Source organism: Meira miltonrushii (genome assembly GCF_003144205.1).
Source record: "Meira miltonrushii strain MCA 3882 unplaced genomic scaffold FA14scaffold_1, whole genome shotgun sequence".
Taxonomy (NCBI): Eukaryota; Fungi; Basidiomycota; class Exobasidiomycetes; order Exobasidiales; family Brachybasidiaceae; genus Meira; species Meira miltonrushii.
Window position 1 is genome coordinate 3,174,395 of NW_020289943.1, and position 21,395 is coordinate 3,195,789.

The 21,395-nt window shown below is 42.4% G+C and overlaps 9 protein-coding genes across 9 annotated transcripts; 2 read left to right on the forward strand and 7 right to left on the reverse strand.

The window, feature by feature from the left end:
* Positions 1–107: 107 nt before the first annotated feature.
* On the reverse strand, positions 108–1,670 carry FA14DRAFT_119817 (DUF803-domain-containing protein; the record flags this gene model as incomplete). Its single annotated transcript, XM_025496374.1, has 1 exon — positions 108–1,670. One exon carries the CDS (start codon positions 1,668–1,670, stop codon positions 108–110), a length of 1,563 nt encoding a protein of 520 aa, XP_025358137.1.
* Positions 1,671–2,434: 764 nt separating this feature from the next.
* Positions 2,435–5,257, forward strand: FA14DRAFT_170608 (uncharacterized protein; the record flags this gene model as incomplete). The annotated part of the gene is made up of 2 exons (XM_025500282.1): positions 2,435–2,688; positions 2,761–5,257. The coding sequence occupies 2 exons, from the start codon at positions 2,435–2,437 to the stop codon at positions 5,255–5,257; spliced, it is 2,751 nt and encodes a 916-aa protein (XP_025358138.1).
* A 52-nt stretch (positions 5,258–5,309) lies between these two features.
* Positions 5,310–6,155, reverse strand: FA14DRAFT_166841 (uncharacterized protein; the record flags this gene model as incomplete). The annotated part of the gene is made up of 2 exons (XM_025500049.1): positions 5,310–6,055; positions 6,107–6,155. 2 exons carry the CDS (start codon positions 6,153–6,155, stop codon positions 5,589–5,591), a joined length of 516 nt encoding a protein of 171 aa, XP_025358139.1. The 3' UTR covers positions 5,310–5,588.
* A 1,040-nt stretch (positions 6,156–7,195) lies between these two features.
* Positions 7,196–9,193, forward strand: FA14DRAFT_159694 (uncharacterized protein). Its single transcript, XM_025498332.1, has one exon. The coding sequence runs from the start codon at positions 7,206–7,208 to the stop codon at positions 9,075–9,077; it is 1,872 nt and encodes a 623-aa protein (XP_025358140.1). The 5' UTR covers positions 7,196–7,205; the 3' UTR covers positions 9,078–9,193.
* A 53-nt stretch (positions 9,194–9,246) lies between these two features.
* Positions 9,247–11,070, reverse strand: FA14DRAFT_183635 (multi copper oxidase; the record flags this gene model as incomplete). Its single annotated transcript, XM_025501330.1, has 1 exon — positions 9,247–11,070. One exon carries the CDS (start codon positions 11,068–11,070, stop codon positions 9,247–9,249), a length of 1,824 nt encoding a protein of 607 aa, XP_025358141.1.
* A 433-nt stretch (positions 11,071–11,503) lies between these two features.
* On the reverse strand, positions 11,504–13,941 carry FA14DRAFT_170611 (putative iron transport multicopper oxidase). Its single transcript, XM_025500283.1, has one exon. The coding sequence runs from the start codon at positions 13,500–13,502 to the stop codon at positions 11,670–11,672; it is 1,833 nt and encodes a 610-aa protein (XP_025358142.1). The 5' UTR covers positions 13,503–13,941; the 3' UTR covers positions 11,504–11,669.
* A 748-nt stretch (positions 13,942–14,689) lies between these two features.
* On the reverse strand, positions 14,690–16,207 carry FA14DRAFT_112570 (natural resistance-associated macrophage protein; the record flags this gene model as incomplete). The annotated part of the gene is made up of 1 exon (XM_025495980.1): positions 14,690–16,207. A coding segment is annotated over one exon (1,518 nt), but the record flags the coding sequence as incomplete, so codon positions are not given.
* Positions 16,208–17,168: 961 nt separating this feature from the next.
* FA14DRAFT_159696 (glutamine-dependent NAD(+) synthetase with GAT domain-containing protein) lies at positions 17,169–19,662 on the reverse strand. The gene has a single exon (XM_025498333.1). The coding sequence runs from the start codon at positions 19,636–19,638 to the stop codon at positions 17,422–17,424; it is 2,217 nt and encodes a 738-aa protein (XP_025358144.1). The 5' UTR covers positions 19,639–19,662; the 3' UTR covers positions 17,169–17,421.
* Positions 19,663–19,817: 155 nt separating this feature from the next.
* FA14DRAFT_117468 (TPT-domain-containing protein) lies at positions 19,818–21,131 on the reverse strand (the record flags this gene model as incomplete). The annotated part of the gene is made up of 1 exon (XM_025496233.1): positions 19,818–21,131. The coding sequence occupies one exon, from the start codon at positions 21,129–21,131 to the stop codon at positions 19,818–19,820; it is 1,314 nt and encodes a 437-aa protein (XP_025358145.1).
* Positions 21,132–21,395: the final 264 nt, after the last annotated feature.

Here is a 21,395-nt window from a genome sequence, read left to right on the forward strand (position 1 = left end):
TGTTGTAACAATACATGTATACTATCCATATTTCAACGCATTGCATAAATGTAATTGTCCGCAAATAAAGACTATAGTACAAGAAGAGTAAGTCACTCGTGAATAACTTAAGTTGGTCTTTCGCTTGCTGGTCCAGATGGTCTTATCCTTCTAGGAGTTGAAGGCAAACTTTGATCCAGATATGCGATCGTGAAAGCAGGGTTGAAGATTGATCGGCGTGCAATAGCGACAGGAACGCTACCTGTTTCTTGTAAACTTGTAGAAAGGAAAGCATTGGGTGCACGATGAATGGCAACAGTGGGAACAGAACCTGCTGAAAAGCCAACGATGGAACGTTTGGAGCGTAATCGCCTCTTTCCACGTCTAGCATTGTTCGCTGCAGCTGGATGTGTTCTTGGAACGGCAACAGGTTTTGTAAATGCGTCAGAGCTTGTACGACGAGATGCACTGTCTTCTCGTACATCGACTTCTCCTTCCTCTTCGTCTTCCAAGGCTTCTTCATCTGATTCATGTCCATTTCCTTCCTCATTCTTCGCCCTTGTAAGAATGTAGACCCCTGCAAAAGTGGTCAGACAACCAAAGAAGAAATTGATAAGTCGATGTGCTTCCATGTTGTCGAATTCTCGATACAAGATTGCCGATCCAACGATAGCGGAAATTGTAAACATAACAAATTGTGTTGGAATAACTTCCCTTGAATCGAACCTTTGCAAAGCTCGATTGAGGTATGTGATCTGAGCAAGTGCTGTACCGATCAAAACGATCAAGAGACCGTATGTAATTGGAACTTTAACAAGTTGCCATGGCTTACCCAAAGAGAGTAACGAAGAAAGACCTTTGGTGGACAAAACGGTGAATCCGCCCAAAAGTGCACAAACACCAAGATCCAAGAGGATATACCGATCCCCAAGTGATGTCGAACTGACGTAAGCGAGTGCTATCACAAAGACGATGACAATTCCAGTATAAGCCAAGAATTCGGGTCGCAAGACTGCTTTTAGTAATTCATCGGGATTCAAAGTTGCATCACTTTGTTTTGAACTGAAAACGACCGTTACCGCACCAATGATTGCCAAAAGAATTCCTCCAAGATCGCTAGGTCGAAAACGTTCCTTAAGAAGGATTGGAGCGATGATCACATTTGACAACAAAGCAACAGCTCCCAAAGGAGCGACCAATGAAGCAGGCGCATAAGCATACGATAAAAAGTTGCCAAATTCACCTAAACTCATCAACCCAAGTCCTAACCACCAAAGTCTGCTGCGTAAAAATTCAGTATTTACCTCCTTTCTGTTTGGTTCGTTGTTTTCCCCGTCTGATTCAGATGTGCTTTTCCTTTTTCCGCTGCCCGCTGATACAGAGGATGATCGTGACATTTGTCGACTTTTTGGCGGTGAATTGTTTGCATTTGTTGGCTTTGGAAGGGAGGATGTACTGCCATAACCAACATCTTGTCCTCTTCCTGATGAAGATGGAGAGCGAGAACTCTTCTGAAGAGGCTGTGATTCGCTTTCTTCTTCTTCATCTGATAAAAAGTTTGGGTCCAATCCTTGTGCTTCCCTTTGCATCCTTGTATGCGCCAATTTTTGACAATTGAGCGCCAAAGAGATTAACACATTTCCGGCCAAAGAGATTGCCACTCCAATCAAACTGTTACGGCCTGAAGTCATCGTTCCCACAACATCATCACCACCATTGATGAACATCTTTTGCGTGGTGGTGAAGGGGAAAGGTAAGGGAAGTGGAGAGCGGAATTGACAATCTTCTCAGCAAAATTGATAAGCGGTGTAACAATCTGTTCACTTTTTGATTCTCATAGCTTACTTTGGCTGCACGACTGACGCCCCTTGTAAGAGCAGTCTCTCTTACACACATACGCGCCAATAGCCCCACGTAAGAGAAAAGAAAATTAAACTTAATTCCAACACAATCCCACTGCAAATTTCTACTTCTCTACTACCATCACCAAGGTTCAGGGCAAAAGGATTCGTTACATTTGAGTGTGCGCATCGCTGTGCGTGGCTTATACATCGAGTTTACGATCAAGAATTGTGATATCGCTGTGTCTAGGCATCTTTTGTGACGCTTTGACATCTGCTTTTGGACTGGATTCCCTTCTAAGGACGATTTCCGATTCAGGTGAAAGAATTATTCACTGTAAGATCTTTTGGACGGCTTAGGATTCTAGGGCAAGGCAATATCTTTGGACCGCTGAACCATAGTCTCTTGTTGCTCCTTTTGATGATACTTTGAAGTGTCGTATTTGTTGTACTACTTTATTGATTTTATATTCATACATTGAAAGCTTTTGAAAGCAAGCAGAAGTCGTACTGCTATCGTAACAGGTGATCACACATTTCTACTCAGCCATATAATCTGACTTGTTGTACCGGAGTTATTCGTCATGTCAGCAAGTGCAGTGGAATCATCTAATATGGGAAAGGAGGCAGACGTTACAGAAACAAGCGAAGAGACAACAAGGGGCTCACGATATAGCAGTCGTCTTCGCAAGCCAAGCAGAAAGGCGGTCGAGGAAATGGGTCAGGCGCAGGACGGCGTAAATGAAGAGAAAGCGGACTCTGAAAAATCCGGCGAAAAATCGATAAGGAATGCTGCTGAAGAATTTTGCATTTGTCGCAAAGGAGATGATGGAAAGCCAATGGTGCTATGCGCAAATTGCAATGAATGGTAAGTTGATCGAGCGGTTTCGTATAGTGGTTGTAGAATTGTAAAACTGACACTGCCCTTCTTTCTCCACAGGTATCACTTCAAGTGCATAGGATTGACGAAAAAAGCTGCAGAGTCTTTGACAGAATTCACTTGTCCTTCTTGTGTCGATGATAAGCAGCCGTCAGAAGTTGCATCGGCACAAGACCCAGAACAGTCCAGTAATGTACCATCAGCATCACCTAAGCGTAAATTACAAGAGGCTGACGTTGTCAGTAAAAAGGCCCGGTCACAAGCGCCAACACTTTCACCTTCACGAGCGCAACATGCCAATTCGTCAAATGTAACGAAAGAATCTTCGTCTGCGAATGTACAAACGAGTCGCAAGCTTTCCACCTCTGCATCTAGCGGCTCGAAGTCAAACACCAGCTCTGCAAGCGCAGTTCAGCGATCTCGCAGCGATGCGCTTCGAAAACATGCAGAAGAACAATTTGCAGCAATCTTTTCTGAAATTATGACGGAGGCAAGCGAGAACAAGCAAGAAGGAGAAGAACAGAGTCAGGAATATGCACATAGTTTCGAAGGAGCCCTTTATGAAATGACGAATGAGAGTGCCATTAATGCCAATTTCCGCATTGCAGGAAAAGCATATCGTGATAAATTACGAAGTTTCATGTTCAATTTAAAAGACAAAACCAATATCACCTTGCGTGCAAAGATTGCTGATGGCATTATTTCTGCTGTTGAACTTTCGAATATGTCAAGTGAAGAATTGGCAAACGATGCAAGACGAGAAGAAGTGGAAAGACGAAAGAAGGAAAGTTTGGAACAAAGTATTCTCAAGAAGGATAACGCACCTTTGCGAAAGTTGACTCACAAAGGAGAAATTGATATCGAATACGAAAATCGACTTACGGAAGATCAAGTTCATTCTTCAATCTCTGTATCAAATAGAGTGCAAGGCGACGAAGTGTCTGGAAAGAACCCTACCGGCCAATCTACAGAGAAAGACAGTCAAGATGATAAGCTACCTGCTGCTAAATCATCTTCATCATCAGATTTGCCCCGTCGAACGTCACAGTCGGTCCAATCACCCACACTACCGTTTGATTTCTCAAATGTTTGGCAAGGTGACAAAGCTCCTGATGAGAACGATGAGGATGTGCAGGCTCACTCAGATCAAGAACATGAAGATAATCAAGATGGTGATATTTCAATCGCCATCAGGCATACAGAAGAAGTTGATGATGACAGCAAGCAAGACGAAATAGCAGACGATTTCATTGATGACTTCCTGGGTATGGAGGAGGACGGAAAGGGCAACGATGTACAACAATCGGGACAAGAGACAACCAGTCAAGACAACCTTCCTGCGATTGGATGGAAAGGATCGATTCACATGCCAGACGAAGGCTTCTTTACCTGTGCTGTAAGACAGATTGCGGGCAGAGATCTTACAACACAAGATTGGACAAATTTGTTTCCATCTCCATTCTCACTCATCGAAGGAAGATTGCCGAGTGGAAGTGCGATTCCGTATTTGCTCGAGAGCAGGATTGCTCCTCGTACTGAGCTGGTAGCACTCATGGCAGAGCCTGAATTCATTCCCGAAAGTATGCCTGAAGCCAACAAGATTACGGATGAAGATGGAAATGAAACTTCTTTCGATCATCTTGTCAAGTACTTCAAAGGCAAGGATCGATATGGTGTCCTTCAACCTCTACGCTCGGCTAGAGGACGTGCGGTGAAGGATTTCTATATGGCTGCATTACCCAAAGATCAACCAATACCTGAGTGGCTTGCTCTACTTTCACCACAATGTCTGTCTGATGAGAAAGCGCAGAGACGTGGAAAGGATTTGTTCCTGTTAGTCGGTGTCTTGTTCAGACAAGATATACCCTCTCAGGGCGCATATCGACCTGGACAACCAACCTCGAGTCTTACACCTCGAGAAGGTGGTGGATATACACCAGATCAGAGCAACAGTACCGGCTTAGGAGGCGGATCGTCAACATTGCAAGACTTACTAAGAGCTGTAGGTGGCAATACACGCTCAAACAATACACCACCAAATCTCGGAGGAGGAGGAACGCCGACCTCTTTCCCACAGCCAGCATCTGTTACCCAGTCTGGCATTGTTCCTCCATCATCCGTTCAAGCATTGAGCGAATTACCAAAGCCACAACTAGAAGATGTTCTAACAAAGAATCCGAATTTGGTAGAAGATCTTTTACGTACTTTGGGCAAGACAGCATCTACAGCACCTGCAGGACCACCTGGTCCTCCACCAGCGAGACCTCCTATGGCTGGATACGGTGGAACACCACCGTATGGTCAACAAGGATATGGCTCAAATACCGCCTATTCACAAAATGCATCAGGCTATCAAGGAAACAGCCAATACCAATACGGAAGCAATCAAAATCAATATTACCCAAGCCACAACAACTCGCAAGGATATCAGCAATACGGTTATGGTCAGGATGCTTCTCAACAATACAATCAAACACCCGCAAGCGATGGTCGGAGAGAATATAACAACAATAATCAGAATTATGGAAGAGGATACCAATCAGGAGGAAGGTATTAAGAGCAGATGACTTCTTGCAAAGTTTGTACAATATACCATCTCTTTGTATTTTCACAGATCAGATAAATCTCATTCGCATAAATGTACAGTATTCTACACTTCCGATGAGGCATGACTGGAGTTGACATGCGTGAAGACAATGACGAATGCGGTATCTACGTTTGAAGATTGCACGCAGGTGGAAATGACGCTTTGGACAAATTGCCAAAGTGAAGTAAGAAGAACAACTAGTAAACTTGCAACCCTAGGAATGACCGAAAATTGATGTTATTACAAATTATGCCATATATATATAAGTACAATGATATGTTTTTGACCCATTTCATGTTGATTACCATTTCGTTTCTGGATTTTGAATGAATTCTTCATAATCGGCTCTATTGAACAAACTTAATTCTGCTTCATTTTCCAAGCCTAATTCAAGCAAAGTCTTTGTACCATCTTCCAATATCCAATCAGGACGATCCAGGTTGATGATCAAGTTTGTCGTTTTGGCTCCATGTGCACGAGTGTAAATCTTGAGAGTGTCAAGCTTATCGGCAAACGATCTAAAAGCTTTAAAGACGGAATTCGTACGAACTTCTTGTTGACAATGAGAGCGTAATTGATCTACTGTCATTTTGGTAATATCAACATGTTGCAATACCAAAGCTTTCATTGATCGATAAGCAAAACTTTTAATGATTCGAATAGTGATTACTGAATCTGTTAATGGTCTAGCTAGATTGGTTTCTTCGTTTGGGAAATCATCTGCATCGGATACCGGACGAAATCGGTGAAAGCCACCGGGTAATAAATCTGGCTTTGGTTCCCCTTCTTCAGTCTGCTGTCCTTCTGTGTTCACATTACTTGGCACCAAAGGAGCTGCCGTTTGTGGCGAATTGACTGCTCCTGACATTTGATGGATCCTTGAAGACGTAAGAGAGGTGGCAATGGTGAGAGAAGATTGTATTGCTCGTGCGTTTGTGTCAAAACTTTAAAATTTTGAAGCCAAAATATATAAATCCAAAGCCGTGTTCCTTTTTTTGGTTCTAGGCTCAAGCTTCGATAGGCCTTTTGATACCCCCCCCTTAGGCAGAGGGACATCTTTGACGCGTTGTGAGTATGTGCCTGCCTGGGTTAGTCATTTGCCTGCTCTCGCCGAGGCCCCTTTGACGTTTGTAGTGGTGGAAGAATGTGTTATAAGCTCAGCAATAAACATTTCCTATAAAAAGAAGTTGTTGAAGATCATTGATTGATGGTAAGAGGTTACGTAATCATTCACGAGTGTTAAAAGAGTTGAATGTGTTGGTGTAAAATAGAATCAAATGCTTATTTAGTACGCCTTCTAAACCCTTTTGTGATTACAACATTGAGAACCGCTTATATCGTTCAACCGCTTTTTAAAGAGCCCTTTTGTTCTGTTTGTGCGATCGGCACAGTTGACAGTGTCATATGGCATAAAAGATAGTTAATTACCCCGCAATTTGAATTGAACATACGCTAATACAATCCCACTGTAGGTCTGTGCTATATTAATCCCAGAAAAAGGTCATCAATGCATTTTGACAGCTCTTTTGCTTACTTCGGCTTGATTCTCATTACACGGATGCGTGTTTTCCGTTGAATCACTTAAAAGCTCTTTCTTTTCTCTTTACGGCAATCAGCTGCTTTGTCTGTCAAAGTGGCATCGTGATCAATTGAATGTTCCCACACAATTTAGTTTAGTTGCATTAGCGTATGTCCTCTTTTTCTGTTTATTGTTCTCCTCGGCCCCAGAGCTCGATCAAAAGATCAACGGGCTCGGGCACGATTTTGTTCTCGATCAAAACTTCATTTTATGGCACTAAAGCTCAGAGCATTGCTTTATGAGATTTGATCATATCCCCGAGCCTTGAAAAAAGCTTTAAAAAGCCAATCAATCTCCACTTTGTATTGTTTAATATTCCCTCCCCATCACCAAATCATCATGTCGCAACATAATGCAAAAGACGAATTTACGGACATCGTTCCGGAAAAGTATGAAATGCCAGAAGGTTATGCTGGTAATTTATCAGAAGAACATCAAGATGATCTTTATCAAATGTGGATAGCTTTCTTTGATATTTGTGATAAAGCACAAGGAACAAAATCTGAACAAAAAGAAGACGGTTTTGCGGAAGATTGGGGTGTTGATACAGAAGCAACAAAAAGTAAAATGAGCGGCGGTGGTTTGGGTGCGGTTAGTGGAGTTTCAAAACTCGTTAAAGGAAGTGGAATTGATAAAGAAGATGATAAGAAAGCTGCTGCTCAAGCTCGTACTGAAGAAGCAAATATGGAACGCTTACTTTCTACTTATGGTTCTGCCGCCCTTCGTAATTCATTCTGGGTAATGGTCAAACGTGATAATCCAGACATCTTGATGTTACGCTTCTTGCGTGCACGTAAATGGAGCATCGATGCAACAACGGCCATGTTGGCATCTACGTTGAAATGGCGTTTGGATACCAATCTAGACATTCTCGTTCAAAAAGGTGATTTGGGTAATGGTAAAGAGATCCCTAAATACGTCGAAAACTTTGAAGCAAACGGAAAGGTGTTTTCTCTCGGTACAAATTTACGCAATCAACCCGTCATGTACGTTCAATTCGGTAAACATGTAATTTGGGCACAACCACAAGCAACAACAAAGAAGTTCATCATTGCACATTTTGAACTTGTACGTTTATTAGTCGTTCCGCCAAACGATAAGATCGTTTTATTGTTCGATTGTACCGGCTTTGGACCTTCAAATTTGGACGTGATCAATTTCCTTTATATCCTTCAATGTCTTCAATCTTATTTCCCTGAACAATTAGCAGTCTTGATTCTTCATAAAGCACCTTGGATTCTATCACAAGCATGGCATTTGGTCAAATGGCTTTTGGATCCTGTGGTACGTGCAAAAGTACGCTTTACAAACAAACCCGAAGAATTGATGGAAGAAATTCCACGTAAACACATGCTTCGTTATATTGGAGGAGACGTTGATGTCGAATTCGATTGGGTTCCACCAGAAGAAGGAGAGAACGATCTTCACAAAAACAAAGAAGAAGTTGATCGCAGATGGGAAAACCATCGAAGGTTGTGTGATCAATTCGAAAAGGTCACACGTAAATGGGCCGAATCGAAGGGACAAGAATATGACCAAGAAAGAAGGGCATTGATCAAACGTTTGCGTGTTTCACATATGGATTACGATCCTTTCTGGCGTGGAAGATGGGTTCATGACCGTAACGGAGATTTATCACAAAAGAATCCTGGTATGATCCGTTGGCAATACCCAATGGTCGATGGATCAAAAACCCGTGAAATTCTTGGTCATGATACTTGCAGAAAAACACTCGTACGTGAACTACAAGAGATCGGCGTTGGTGCTCCAGTTGATTTCGCCGAAGCACGTACGCAACAATTAATCAAAGAAGGTAAATGGGGTGACTGGAACTCATGTGATGATTTGCCTGCTCCTCCAACCGGTTTCCAAAATGGTGCTTTAACCTATGAAGATGATGGTGGTCTTGCAGCTGCACTTGATGTGATTGGCTTAAACGGTCCAGAAACATTACAGATTGCAAAAGCAAATGGAACTAAGCCTGTTCCACAAAAGGCTGCACCTACACCTCAAACAACAAACGACACGGCGGTGAACGGAAACAGTATCGATCAAACAAAGCCAAACGGTACAGCTGCTGCAAACAAGGATGAAGTCGTCAAATCACCCAGACAACAAAAAGTCCAAACCAATACCGTTGATGCTCCTGCTGAGCCAGCAAATGAAAAATTGGGCATGTTTGGCTCCTTGAAGAAGAAGATTATGGCTTAAGTTCACGTTTCAGCAATGGATTATGCTTCTCCTTATTTATTATATTCAAATTCACTAATGATACCATTCCTCAGAATATGTACGTCTTCAATCGATTTAATTGATCTCTTTTTTACATGATCGAGAGCTAGTACAGACAATAAAAGATAGCGAAGCAGAAAATGAAAATTTATTTATCTTCATCTTCTTCATCTCGGTGGCGTGAGCTATACCAAAATATCGTGCTGTTGCCCAAAAGAACAGTAAAGATACAAGCGAAAAGTGTTACACTTGCAGAAACAGTCCAGCCAGACTCCAACGGTGCAGGAGCAAGACGCAAAGCACCAAAATCTGTTGAAGATTCAAGTCCACCTGCATTTCCGCTAGATGGTAAACCTTGTTGGTGGCATTGTTGAAACATGTAAGCCGGTACTTGAAGATTTTCTTGGATCTTTTCCGGTGCTTCGATAACGACCATTGCCAATCCAACGGCTAAGTGCCAATCGATATGGCAATGCAAAATCCAAGCACCGGGATTGTCGGCTACCAAACGTATAGTTGCACTTCCGGTAGCAGGAACCAAGACAGTATCACGGCGTAGAGGGTTGGCTTGACCTTCTTTCTTGGGTGGATTGATTGCAGGATCATCGGAGTTTACATCTTGACTGATATGAACCACTTGGAACTGATGCCCATGTAAATGGAAAGGATGACTTGTGGGACCAGGATTGAGTATTTCGATTTCAAATGACTTCATATGGTCTACGACTATTGCGTTCCCATTTGGTCCATACACGATGGGCAACTTTGATTCGTTTGTAGGCATACTGAGTGCCGTGAAAAGGGAAGGTGTTAGCGGATTGATAAAGGTTGATCCATTGAAAAATGCGTAACTGATTCCATCCCCATACACATTCCAATCAAACGTTTTGACAAAACGTACGTCAGCAGGCAACTGTGGCTGACTGATGACAGGCTCCAATGCTGTGTCATCAAAATACTCGTACTGAATCGTTGGTCGATCCGATCCCATGGGGTTTCCTTCTTTATAGACGATTGTTGAGGTGATATTGAGTGGTAACGTCTTCGGCAATATGCTATACATGATCGGATCTAAGTTCAAATGAATCGGCCAATTTTTACCAGTATCATTTCTTGCACGTACCAAGACAGAGTATCTTTGAGCAACGGCAAGTGGAATCTTCTCCACAGGAAACTCTTTCATATCCACGCCATCGGCCTCGATGATGCTCATTTCATGTCCTTCGATCCAAAATTGAAATTTGGATAACGCGGCCATATTGATCAATCGTAGTCGGTATGTTTTACCTGGCTCAAATGACAATGTTGCATTTTCATTGTAACCGGGTAAGTACTCAGCATTTTTACCTTTTGCAGTATGGGCAAAATAGACTAAACCTGATTGAGGGAATGGTTCAGTTCCAAGTGGATTCTTGACATTGATAAGCTCATTGACCAGCAAATCATGATGCTCACGGTGATACCAGTCCGCTAAGATGATAGTGTAATCCTCATCATACTTGTACGGTTCCTTATCGGCGTGAATGATTGCAGGCGTTCGTAATCCATCCACGTATTGACCGTCATAGTGACCGTGAGTCCAATATGTACCCCATTGATCTTGACGAGCAGCGGGACTCAGAGGGGAGTTATGCGGTTGGTAAGCAATTGACTCTCCGTCTGGGATCGGACATTGAGTAACGGAAGCAGCACCATCGAAATAGCCTGTGTTGTTGAAAAACATGCCGTGAGAGTGCAACGCTGTTCCTCTGCCATCGCCAAATGCATTCTTGAAGTGAATCGTGAGTGAGTCTGTTTGATTGATCATAATAATCGGAGGAGGATAAGCACCGTTGATACCAATGGCACGTCTGGGGAAGAGACCGTCTAAATTGACATTCTCGACCCAGCCTACATTCCAATCCAACGTGACATTTTCGGCCAAAGCAAATGGCAATGCGAGAAGAGCAAAAATTGCAGTAGAGAACATCATTTCGATCTGAGGATTTTGTGGAGAAAAGTATGAGGTTGAAGTTGCTGTATTTATCCTTTAAAACAAATGATAACGAGCTTGAGAAGACGGCTTATCATAATACCCTTCCTTTAGTTGTCTCCGTGGCATTCAGTGGTCGAGCGTTAATGCAATGCGGAGAAATGACAAAGAGCAGAATCAATGCTCTTTGTTAATGCACCTTTTCTTTACTGATCGAATGCCCAGTCGTCCTTTCTTCGCCTTATCTTTCATTCGACAAAAGATTGCATGATAAAAATTCCTAACACAAGATGGCAATGTTTATCATGTCAAGACACTATCACAAGATGGCAACATTTATCTTGCCGAATTATCTTTTACGTATTAGCATTATAATCCTATCGAGATTTCAATAATTTCCTTATTTTTTCGCTGCCGAGTAAAATTTTTAAGATGCATTCGCCGGATAAGCGTGCAGTGACATAGTATTTCGTATGAATATTGAAATGTGACAACGAGCGGAGAAGGAAGGTAGCGCTAAAGGCGTAAGTTGCTCTTATCTCATGACGTAATCTTTCACATCCCTACCGGGAACAAGACTAGAAAGAGAACGAAATTAATCATTCTTCATCTTCATTTGCATCGTTTGAATAACGTGAACTGTACAAAATTACTGTTCCGTTCCCCAATAAGGCAGCAAAGGCACAGGCGAGAATCGTAACAACTGTATAGATAGTACAGCCGGACTTCAACGGTGTAGGAGCAAGAGGCAAGGCACCAAAGTCCTTTAAAGATTGGAATCCTCCTGCATTACCAGAAACAGGTAAACCTTGTTGCTGACACTGTTGAAACAGGTAAAACGGTACTTGAAGATTTTCTTGGATCTTTTCTGGTGCTTCGATAACGACCATTGCTAATCCAGCGGCTAAATGCCAATCGATATGACAGTGCAAGATCCAGGCACCGGGATTATCGGCGACCATACGTATAGAAACGCTACCACCCGCAGGAACCTGAACAGTATCACGGCGTAATGGATTGACTTGGCCTTCTTTCTTGACCGGATTGATCGCAGGATCATCTGATTTGAAATTTTGACTTCTGTGTACTACTTGAAATTGATGTCCATGCAAATGGAATGGATGACCTAATTTGCCAAGGTTGAGCAAAACAATCTCGAATGACTTCATGTGTTCCACGACTATCGCATTACCATTTGGTCCGTATGCGATGGGCAACTTTGATTCATTTGTTGGCATACTGAGTGCAGTAAAGAGGGAAGGCGTGAGCGGAGGAATAAAAATCGTATCGTTCACAAAAGCATAATCTTTTCCATTACTAAACGTATTCCAATCAAATGATCTGACGAAGCTAACATCAGCAGGCAATTGAGGCTGACTGATGACAGGCACCAAAGCTGTATCATCAAAATAGTCGTAATAAATTGTTGGTCGATCAGATCCCATTGGATTTCCTTCTTTGTAGGCAATCGCTGAGGTGATGTTCAATTGCAAACTTTTCGGTACTTTGCTAAACATCACGGGATCCAAATTTACGTGAACTGGCCAATTACGACTCGTATCATTTCTTGCATGTACCAAAACCGAATACCTTTGAGCAACTGCAAGGTCAATTTTGTCTACCGGAACTTCTTCCACGTCCACACCATCGGCTTCGATGATGCTCATTTCGTGACCTTCAATCCAAAATTGAAATTTGGATATAGCGGCCATATTGATTAGGCGTAGACGATATGTTTTACCTGGCTCAAAAAACAACGTGGCGTTCTCATTGTAGCCTGGCAAGTACTCAGCAGTTGCACCCTTTGCTGTATGGGCAAAGTAAACCAGACCTGACTGAGGGACTGGGTCATTGCCAAGTGGATTCTTGACATTGATAAGCTCGTTAACCACCAAATCATGATGCTCACGGTGATACCAATCTGCTAATATGATAGTGTAATCATCATCATACTTGTACAGCTCGTTGGTCGCATGAATGATCGCGGGCGTTCGTAATCCATCCACGTATTGACCGTCGTAGTGACCGTGAGTCCAATAGGTGCCCCATTGTTCTTGACGAATGGCTGGACTGTGAGGGGAGTTGTGCGGTTGGTAAGCAATTGACTCTCCGTCTGGGATCGGACATTGAGTAATGGAAGCAGCTCCATCGAAATAGCCCGTGTTGTTGAAAAACATGCCGTGAGAGTGCAAAGCGGTTCCTCTGCCATCACTGAAAGCATTTTTGAAATTGATTGTGAGGGAATCTGTCTGATTGATCATAATGATTGGAGGAGGGTAGAACCCATTGATGCCAATAGCTCGTCTGGTGAATAATCCGTCCAAGTTGACGTTCTCAACCCAGCCTACATTCCAATACAAGATAACATGCTCGGCCACAGCACACGACCAAAGCAAAATGATAAGAGCAACACTTGTAGTTAAGAAAGTCATTCTGATTTGACGGTGTAGGAAATTTGAAGAGAAAAGCAAAAGAAAAGGCCATCTTTATACTCTTTGTAAGGATGATGAGATAGCGTTACGCTGTCGAATCGACTTGTCGATTCCGCCTTCTTTCCATGTTCCATTACCGCGGGGCAGAGGACGATCGAGCATTTTTCTGTTGTCGAGGGGATTAAATGCCGAATGTATGCCGGGATATCATCCATGCTCTTTGTCGTATTTGACGCAATTTATATGGCAATCATCACCTCCTCCTCTCCTCCGGACATCGAGCGTATCAAATTGGTTCTTCCGGCTTGTCTTTTCGGTGCCGAGTAAGAGTTTAAGGCAAAATCGCCGAATGAGCGCACGATGTACATGACAAGTTAGGGCGCAATAGCCGCGATAGCGACATCGATGCCATAAAAAGGATCAAACTACATTCATCGAGGGTGAGGGTAAAGAACAGAAAGTATGCATATGTACACAAATTGTTATAATGTACTTACGAGGCGAATGGTCAATGCATAATTCAATAACTGCATGCGCCATTTGAGCGGGGCGTGAAATCTACTACAAGATAGCCACAACAATTCTTCAATGTGACCACGGATAGAGAAGGAAACTACAATACGGACGAAGTCTTATGTTCTAATTCTGTGGGGCAAGACGGTTAACCGTTTATTTCTTCCTCCGCTGCAAAAGCCACAAGACACACAGTGTGATAAAAAATATCGTTATATACATTAATTTTCATATTGAAATGAGGACTGAGTATAAAACAATGAAGTATGATCATTTCGGAAACGATGAAGTAAAGTTTGAGACTTTATTTATGATTGACCATTAAACAGAGTAACGAGCGTATATATATCAGCAACCAAAATGATCAAATAAATCACGATCGCGATGACGATATTATACCATCTATTAGCAAAATTGTGCATAATTTTTGAGGCAATTGATGAAGGTGCATTAGAAGCAGAATTACGACCTTGTGCATCGGCAGAGGTGGAAATTGGTCCTTGTAAGGGATCTTCTGGAGCAGCAGCAGGCGTTTCGCAGCTCGTCTGATTCAAGGCGTTAGATGAAGATGGAGTGATAACGGTCAATGGCACTCCGGTAACAACATCTTCTTTTGAAACATTCTCGTCCTCTCTCAATCTTGCACCATCGACCAATTCTTCGTCGATATCATCTTCTACTGTCATCTTTTTGTTCATCGAAGTAACGGCAATCAATGGTACCAGAACAAAAGGCAATGCAAACGAAAGAGTTACTTGGGAAGCAATCAATGCCTCATCCAATCCTTGCCTTCCAACTCCAATTGCGATTGCCAATGAAGGGATCATAGTGATAATTCTCGTAACCAACCTTCTCAAGAATGGATTCGTACGCCATTTGATAAAACCTTCTGAAACAATTTGTCCTGCAAGAGTGCAAGTGATTGAAGCAGATTGACCAGCAGCCAAAAGAGCAATGGCAAATAAGATCGCATAAGCTCCTCCAAGAGTTCTCTTTAATAATTCGAATGCGTCGTACAAATCACTCAATTGCGCCGAGCGGTTGTTGCCGTAATAAAATGCTGCGCCTGCTACAACCAAGATTGCAGAATTGATAGTGATCGCAAAGAAGAACAGTGAAAGAGCGATATCCCAGGCTGCATGAGGCAAATGCGTCTTCATTTCGGCAATCGTCATTCGCACAGGCCATAGTCCCTTTGTTTGATCTTGGACCTGATCAGATCGTAAAGCTGGGACGGTTGCTTGTTCTTCAGCTCTTCTGGTATGACGATGTCCTCTGTTTCGCAAATGTGCATCAAAGGAGGGGAAGTGGTTGGCAATGTATGTTCGTAAAACGCCAAAAGAACGTTGAGCCCACGACGTAGGATTATTACTTGTATTTGATTCGGTCACTTCGGGTTCCATATCAAATCGTAACGAGTTCTTGCTTCTGTCAATTCTATTGATGGTGGAAAAGTGACTTCCAAGATACATCGCATGTGGCATAATCACAGCACCAATGATACCGATACCCGTATAGAGAGCTTCTGGTTGGACTAAAGTAGAAGATGGAACGTATCCGTCAAAAACTAATGCCCAATTAGGTTTAGTACGGACCAATAAGGCGATATAGCATGCCAATACGATCATCACCAATGTAGCTATCAAAAGCTCAAAGATTCGGAAATTACCTTGTGGTTTGTAGATGAACAAGAAGAGCATCACATCGGCACAAGTGATCAAGACACCGCCATATAAAGGTAGACCAGGGAATAGCAGGTTGAGTGCAATAGCGGATCCAAGCAATTCGGCAAATTCCGTTGCGATGAGAGCACCTTCAGATACGAAATAGAGCGCCCACAGAGTAAAGATACGCAAAGTACGATATTTGAGCTTGTCTGGTGTATTGTTGTGAACTCCTTTGGAGCCAAAACGTAAGCGACCGTCATCATCAGGTAAGAGGAGTAAACGAGTATTGCGTGCCAGATCATCACCGGTCACAACACCCATTCGAACAGCCAAAATTTGCAAAAAGATACCAAAAAGACCAGACATTAAAATGACGAAATTTAATTTGTATCCGAATTGCGAACCGGCTGCCAAATCTGTCACCCAATTTCCCGGATCAGTATATCCGACACTTGCAATAATACCTGGACCAACAAATGCTCCATGACGCTTTGCGATTGTTAATGCTTTGTTGTACCATCGCTGTCTTGGTCCTTCATCATCGGGCGGAGCATTATCTATTCCACCACGATCGTCTGTGTGTATAATTGCTTCTTCATTGTTATGACTTTCGTTTGGTGCTTTTGCTTCCTTTGCAACAGTTTCAAAACCGGAAGCAGTGCGGTTCACGACTGGCAAATTGTAGATATCAATCTCTGATGAGCCTCGAGCAGAATTGGTGAGGTGTGAAGGTAAATTCATCTTTGCAGGAAAAAGGGGTTGTTAGTTAGATGAATGCTGGATTTGGTGGTGAAAGAATGGTTTGCTTTTATGTCTTTCTTCCTTCCATAAAATTGGCTTTTATGAGGCGGTGCTCGTCGGCGTTTCTAATCAATACCACAATCGAGAAACTCAACGTGTCCTGCTGGCAAAGGGACGTCAATTTCCTTATTGCAAACAGAGCAGAACGCCGAATTATATACGCCCCAACTGGACCGAATTTGGCGTTTTTGTTTAAGAAATGCCAAGGATAAATGACGAAAAATCGGATCTTACGATGCCCCGCCCGAATGATTGCGTTACTTCGCTTGTTGCAACGTTTTTAAGTAAACCTCACAAGTGACTGCACATCAATTGGAGTAAATTTGTCAAGATCGGTACCGTCCAAGATGATGTTATCAGGTGTGATGAAAGTAGTCAAGACTTGTTGCGGAGTAAAGAATGTTCGCTTGGCACCTGCTTGTCCACTTTTTATATCAAAATGAGGAGGAAAGGGGTACAATAGGCCATAACAACCTCATAGGTCACAAGGAATGCTGAAGAGGAAAAAAGTGTAGCCAATCATTCTTCCCATAGAGCTGCACAGTGAGTGTTCTGTTACTGACACTGACAGACTGACTGTGTGGCTTTTGCCGAAAAGGCGCCGGAGAAGTCGAACAAGACGCGTGCTATAATATTTAATTAAATATAAATTACTAGCATGCACCTCATACTTGTATTCATTCTATCTGTCTTTGAATACAAATTAAAATTAGCTTCCGAATTTGTCCGTATTATAGACTAATAAATGGGCTGATCCTTGAGAAAGATGTCATAAGATCAACTCGTACATAAATGAATATGGATATAACGGTGATCAAATGCCATAAGATCCATTCGTACATAAATGAAATTGGATACAACGTTGATCAGATGTATAAAAGTATTTTTCTCGGCACGGTAAATTAAATGACATTTATGCAAATAGTTTACAGCTTCGTTCAACCCTTCTTGTTTCCTCCGCTTCTGTCCGGTATCCTTGCTACCAATTCATCAATCTTTGCGAATTGATATGGAAATCTAGAAGGATACAAAAACGGCCTTAAATCAAACCTATTATCGTCAGGACTATAAGACTCGGCATGATAAGAAGGTGTTAATGTTGTCATCTTGTGTCGATTACGGGCATATTCGAAAAAGAACTTTTTCACTTTTTCTGCAATTTGTTCAGGGCTCAATCTATCTCCCCATTCATGAACCAATTTGCAAAACATACTATATGGTCCACACTTTTCCACCTTGCGTAATCGTCCAAAAATTGATAATTCATCATACGTCATTCCCATATCTACTTCGTCCGATTGAACGTATTCTTTTGTGATCGGTTCCAATTCAGCTGTTGGAGTTGCCGTTAAGAAATCGTGTAAGATTGGCAATTCGAATGCATCTTCTGCATAGGCAATGAAACGCTTTAAATCCGTTTTACTGATTCCACCTATAGGATTGATATCTGCCGAACTACAATCGTATTTTGTCAAGTAGCCTCGCAAGCTTTCATCTACGTTTGCACTTCCAAGCACCAACAGACCTCCTACCATTCCTCTAACCCAGGGCACCAATTGGGCAAACATATAGGCCAGTAACATCCGCAATCGAGCTTGAATGTTTTGCAATGCCAAGTTCTCGGCCGCTGAACCTCCATGGACCTTGAATCTTGGTTGTTTATTGGTCACCATCGAGAACAAAGTCACAATTGCTCGGATAATGATATCCATATTGAGATCGATATGATAGGCACCAATTGCTTCCGCTAAATCTTTAGCCCTCTGACGAGTTTCTGTGCTGCTGTTTTCTGTTCCCATATAGCACGTCACGAACAAATGACTTGCAACTTCTTGCGGTGATTCAGGAATCCATTCAGAAGGTTTCGCACATATTCTTCGAACATCTTCCAATACTTGCTGATTTCCTTGCTTACATGCTTTGACGACCAATCTGCACATGCTATGCACAATCACACTTGTTGCACAACTATCAATCCCCCCTGAAAGTGGGATAAAGTATCCCTGTGTACGCGAACGACGAAGATAATCCCACAACCAACAAGCAGGTCCTAAAGCGATCTCTTCCTCTGGTGTATTGTATTGTACTTCTAGCGGTCTGGATGCCGGTAAGGGATGAGACAAATTCTGTACGTCTGTGACGGTAGTCTTTGACCCAAGAACATCCTTCACTCCATTGATCAACCCACCGAGTTCACCTCCCCATTCTTCTCGTCGTCCAAGCTCAAAATCAACTGAAACTCTATGGAATCCTTTTCCGTTATTGATCAGATCGGATTGAACAGCTTGCATACCACGACTTTTGCTGCTTCTTGCTGCTCTGACGTCATCCAAATCAATTGTTGCAGTGATCACTTGCACATCATCCAGAGAGAATTGTGTTCCTTGTGCTACAACATCACCATTTGAAGCAATTAAAGGACAGCCGTCGTAGTACAATCGGTCTCCATCACATCCTTGTTGGTTAGCATACAAATACACTCCGCCTGCCTTCAATGTTGCCTCTCGAATCAGATCGACTCTGCGATGAAGCTTTCGTAATTCATGATGACTTCCACTAGGATTGATAAAGATCTCCACTCCATCCAAGCCCATTGCGATATGAGGACTGTTTGGCGTGAACAACTCCTCACACAATTCCACTCCGATCACTGTATCCTTTGTTGAAACGACAGCATCGCCAAAAGGAACAGATTGTTGACCTGAAATTTCTCTGACCATTCTTGGAAGGGCGAAATCATCCCACTGTCCTCTTCTTGTCCAAGGTGAAAAATAACGTAATTCTCTATAATTCCCATCATTCGCTAACCACATTTTTGGACGAATTAAAACAATCTTTCCATCTAATATGATCACTCTGCAATTGTACAAAGTTGAACGATGTAAGATTGGCATTCCAACGTCGATCAAAAGTCCAAATGTATCTTTGTTTGATAGTATCTCACATAACACTTGCCAGGAATGTAAGACTGTATCGCCTTCCAAGAAATGATCGAAACATCCATATCCCGGGATTTCCAATTCAGGTCCAACACGTAATTTTGCTCCTGCCTCTTTTGCTTGTTTGATCGATTCTAGAATCCGATCGCGATTCCCGTTAAAGTCTAATGCCCATTGGTTCAACGAACATGTAGCAAGCGTGACCGGATGTCCCATCTTTGCTGAGTGAATGGTAGAAGAAGGTAAGATGTTATCCAGTTCATTTTTCTTCTGAATGATTTTTGTCCGTGCGCGTAGGATGATAAATTTAGTGGACCCGGTTGCAATTTAAACACTCACTCAAGAACACCATAATCAAAGGAATCTATTGAAGAATAATATAATAATAATACAATCTATCTACTGGTATCTTTCAATTTTCCCGTAATCATTCCACTTTCATCATCTGAACTAGGTCCACGTGAAGGCGGTGGTGAAGGAATTGTACGTCTAGGATCATGCAAGAATGAAACATGATGGGAAGGTGCAGAATGAATCGAATTCGAAGGTCCATGTAAGCTGATAGAAGTTGATTGTGTATGCTTTGCTTCATTGGCTGTAGAAAGCCAAGCAGCTCCTCTTGCAGTAAAGGGAAGAACCATTTCTTTTTTACGTTGATCCAATTCCATCTTTTCTTCCGCTTTAGCAATACTCTTGCTTGATTTGGCATCATTATAGATGTATAAACCTACAAATGTTAAAACGATTCCGAACCATTGAAGAATGCTAACCGATTGACCAAACCAAATAATTGCAAAGCAAATGACGAAGACACGTTTGAATAAAGATGCGATCGAATAGGTTACCGGTGAAACAAGTGCCAAAACACTGAAAGCAAGGAAATTTTGCGCAAATTGAACGATTCCATTGGCCGATACCATGGAGAAAACGTATAAAGAAGAAGCTTTGATGCCAATCGATTCCTCCCCAAAGAACATCTTTGCACCATCATAATACAATGCCATAGGAATCATTATCCCTATCGAACATGCACTTGTGTAGTATAAGATGTTGATCTTGTCCAATTTGGCATCCTTGCTATCGGCAGGCACGTTTTTATCCGATCCTCTTCCAACGAGATTTTTGCTATAAATGCTTTGAGCGACAAAGATCAAAGTACTGGCTAAAGCAGTGATTAGACCGACTAAATCATTCGCACTGAATGATAGAGAAGTACAAGCCATCATCACACCCAAAGTGAGAGGTACCAAAGAAAAGTATGCCATAAACGAATATTGAACGCCAAATACGAATCGAAAGCTCAAAACGGTAAAGAGCGGAGTTAAAGCTTTGATCGTATGAACTGTACTAACGGGAACACGACTGATTGCAACCGTGCTCAGAGCATGTCCTACCACATTGAAGACGCTCAATTTTGCCATATCTGAAATTCTCTTCCATCCCGGGTTGGACACGATTCGAGTGACTGGTTTACGCATTCCAGGTACATGACGCATGATCGTAGCAGATGCAACGGATGCACTCAAAGCGTGAATGAAGATGAATTGAATCAACGTCAATGTGACTGGGTATGGAAAAGGAGCTGGCGTGGGCGGGCTAACCTTTTTCTGCGAGGAAAGAAGTGCTTTCGAGGTATTTGAAGATAAAGCTGAAGCAAAATACCACATCAAACAACTCAAAACGAAAGCAGCCGTTTTGGGAGAAGGCATAAACCGTCTCACAAATCCAACAAGACCTTCTTCTACATCCTTTTCGTCCACTTGAAAGGCCTGTCCCAAAGAAGAGCGAGCATCTGATAAAACTTGAATAGGTTGTGGTCGTGACCGTTGTGCGGTGGTTGAAGGTAATGGTAACATTTTATCCATTCAATCAATCGCGGTTCCAGCCGCGATTAGAGGAGATGATTGATAAACGATCAATCGAGGGTGATGAAAGAGGTTGCTATATTGTACGATCCAGCATGGGTATGTCGA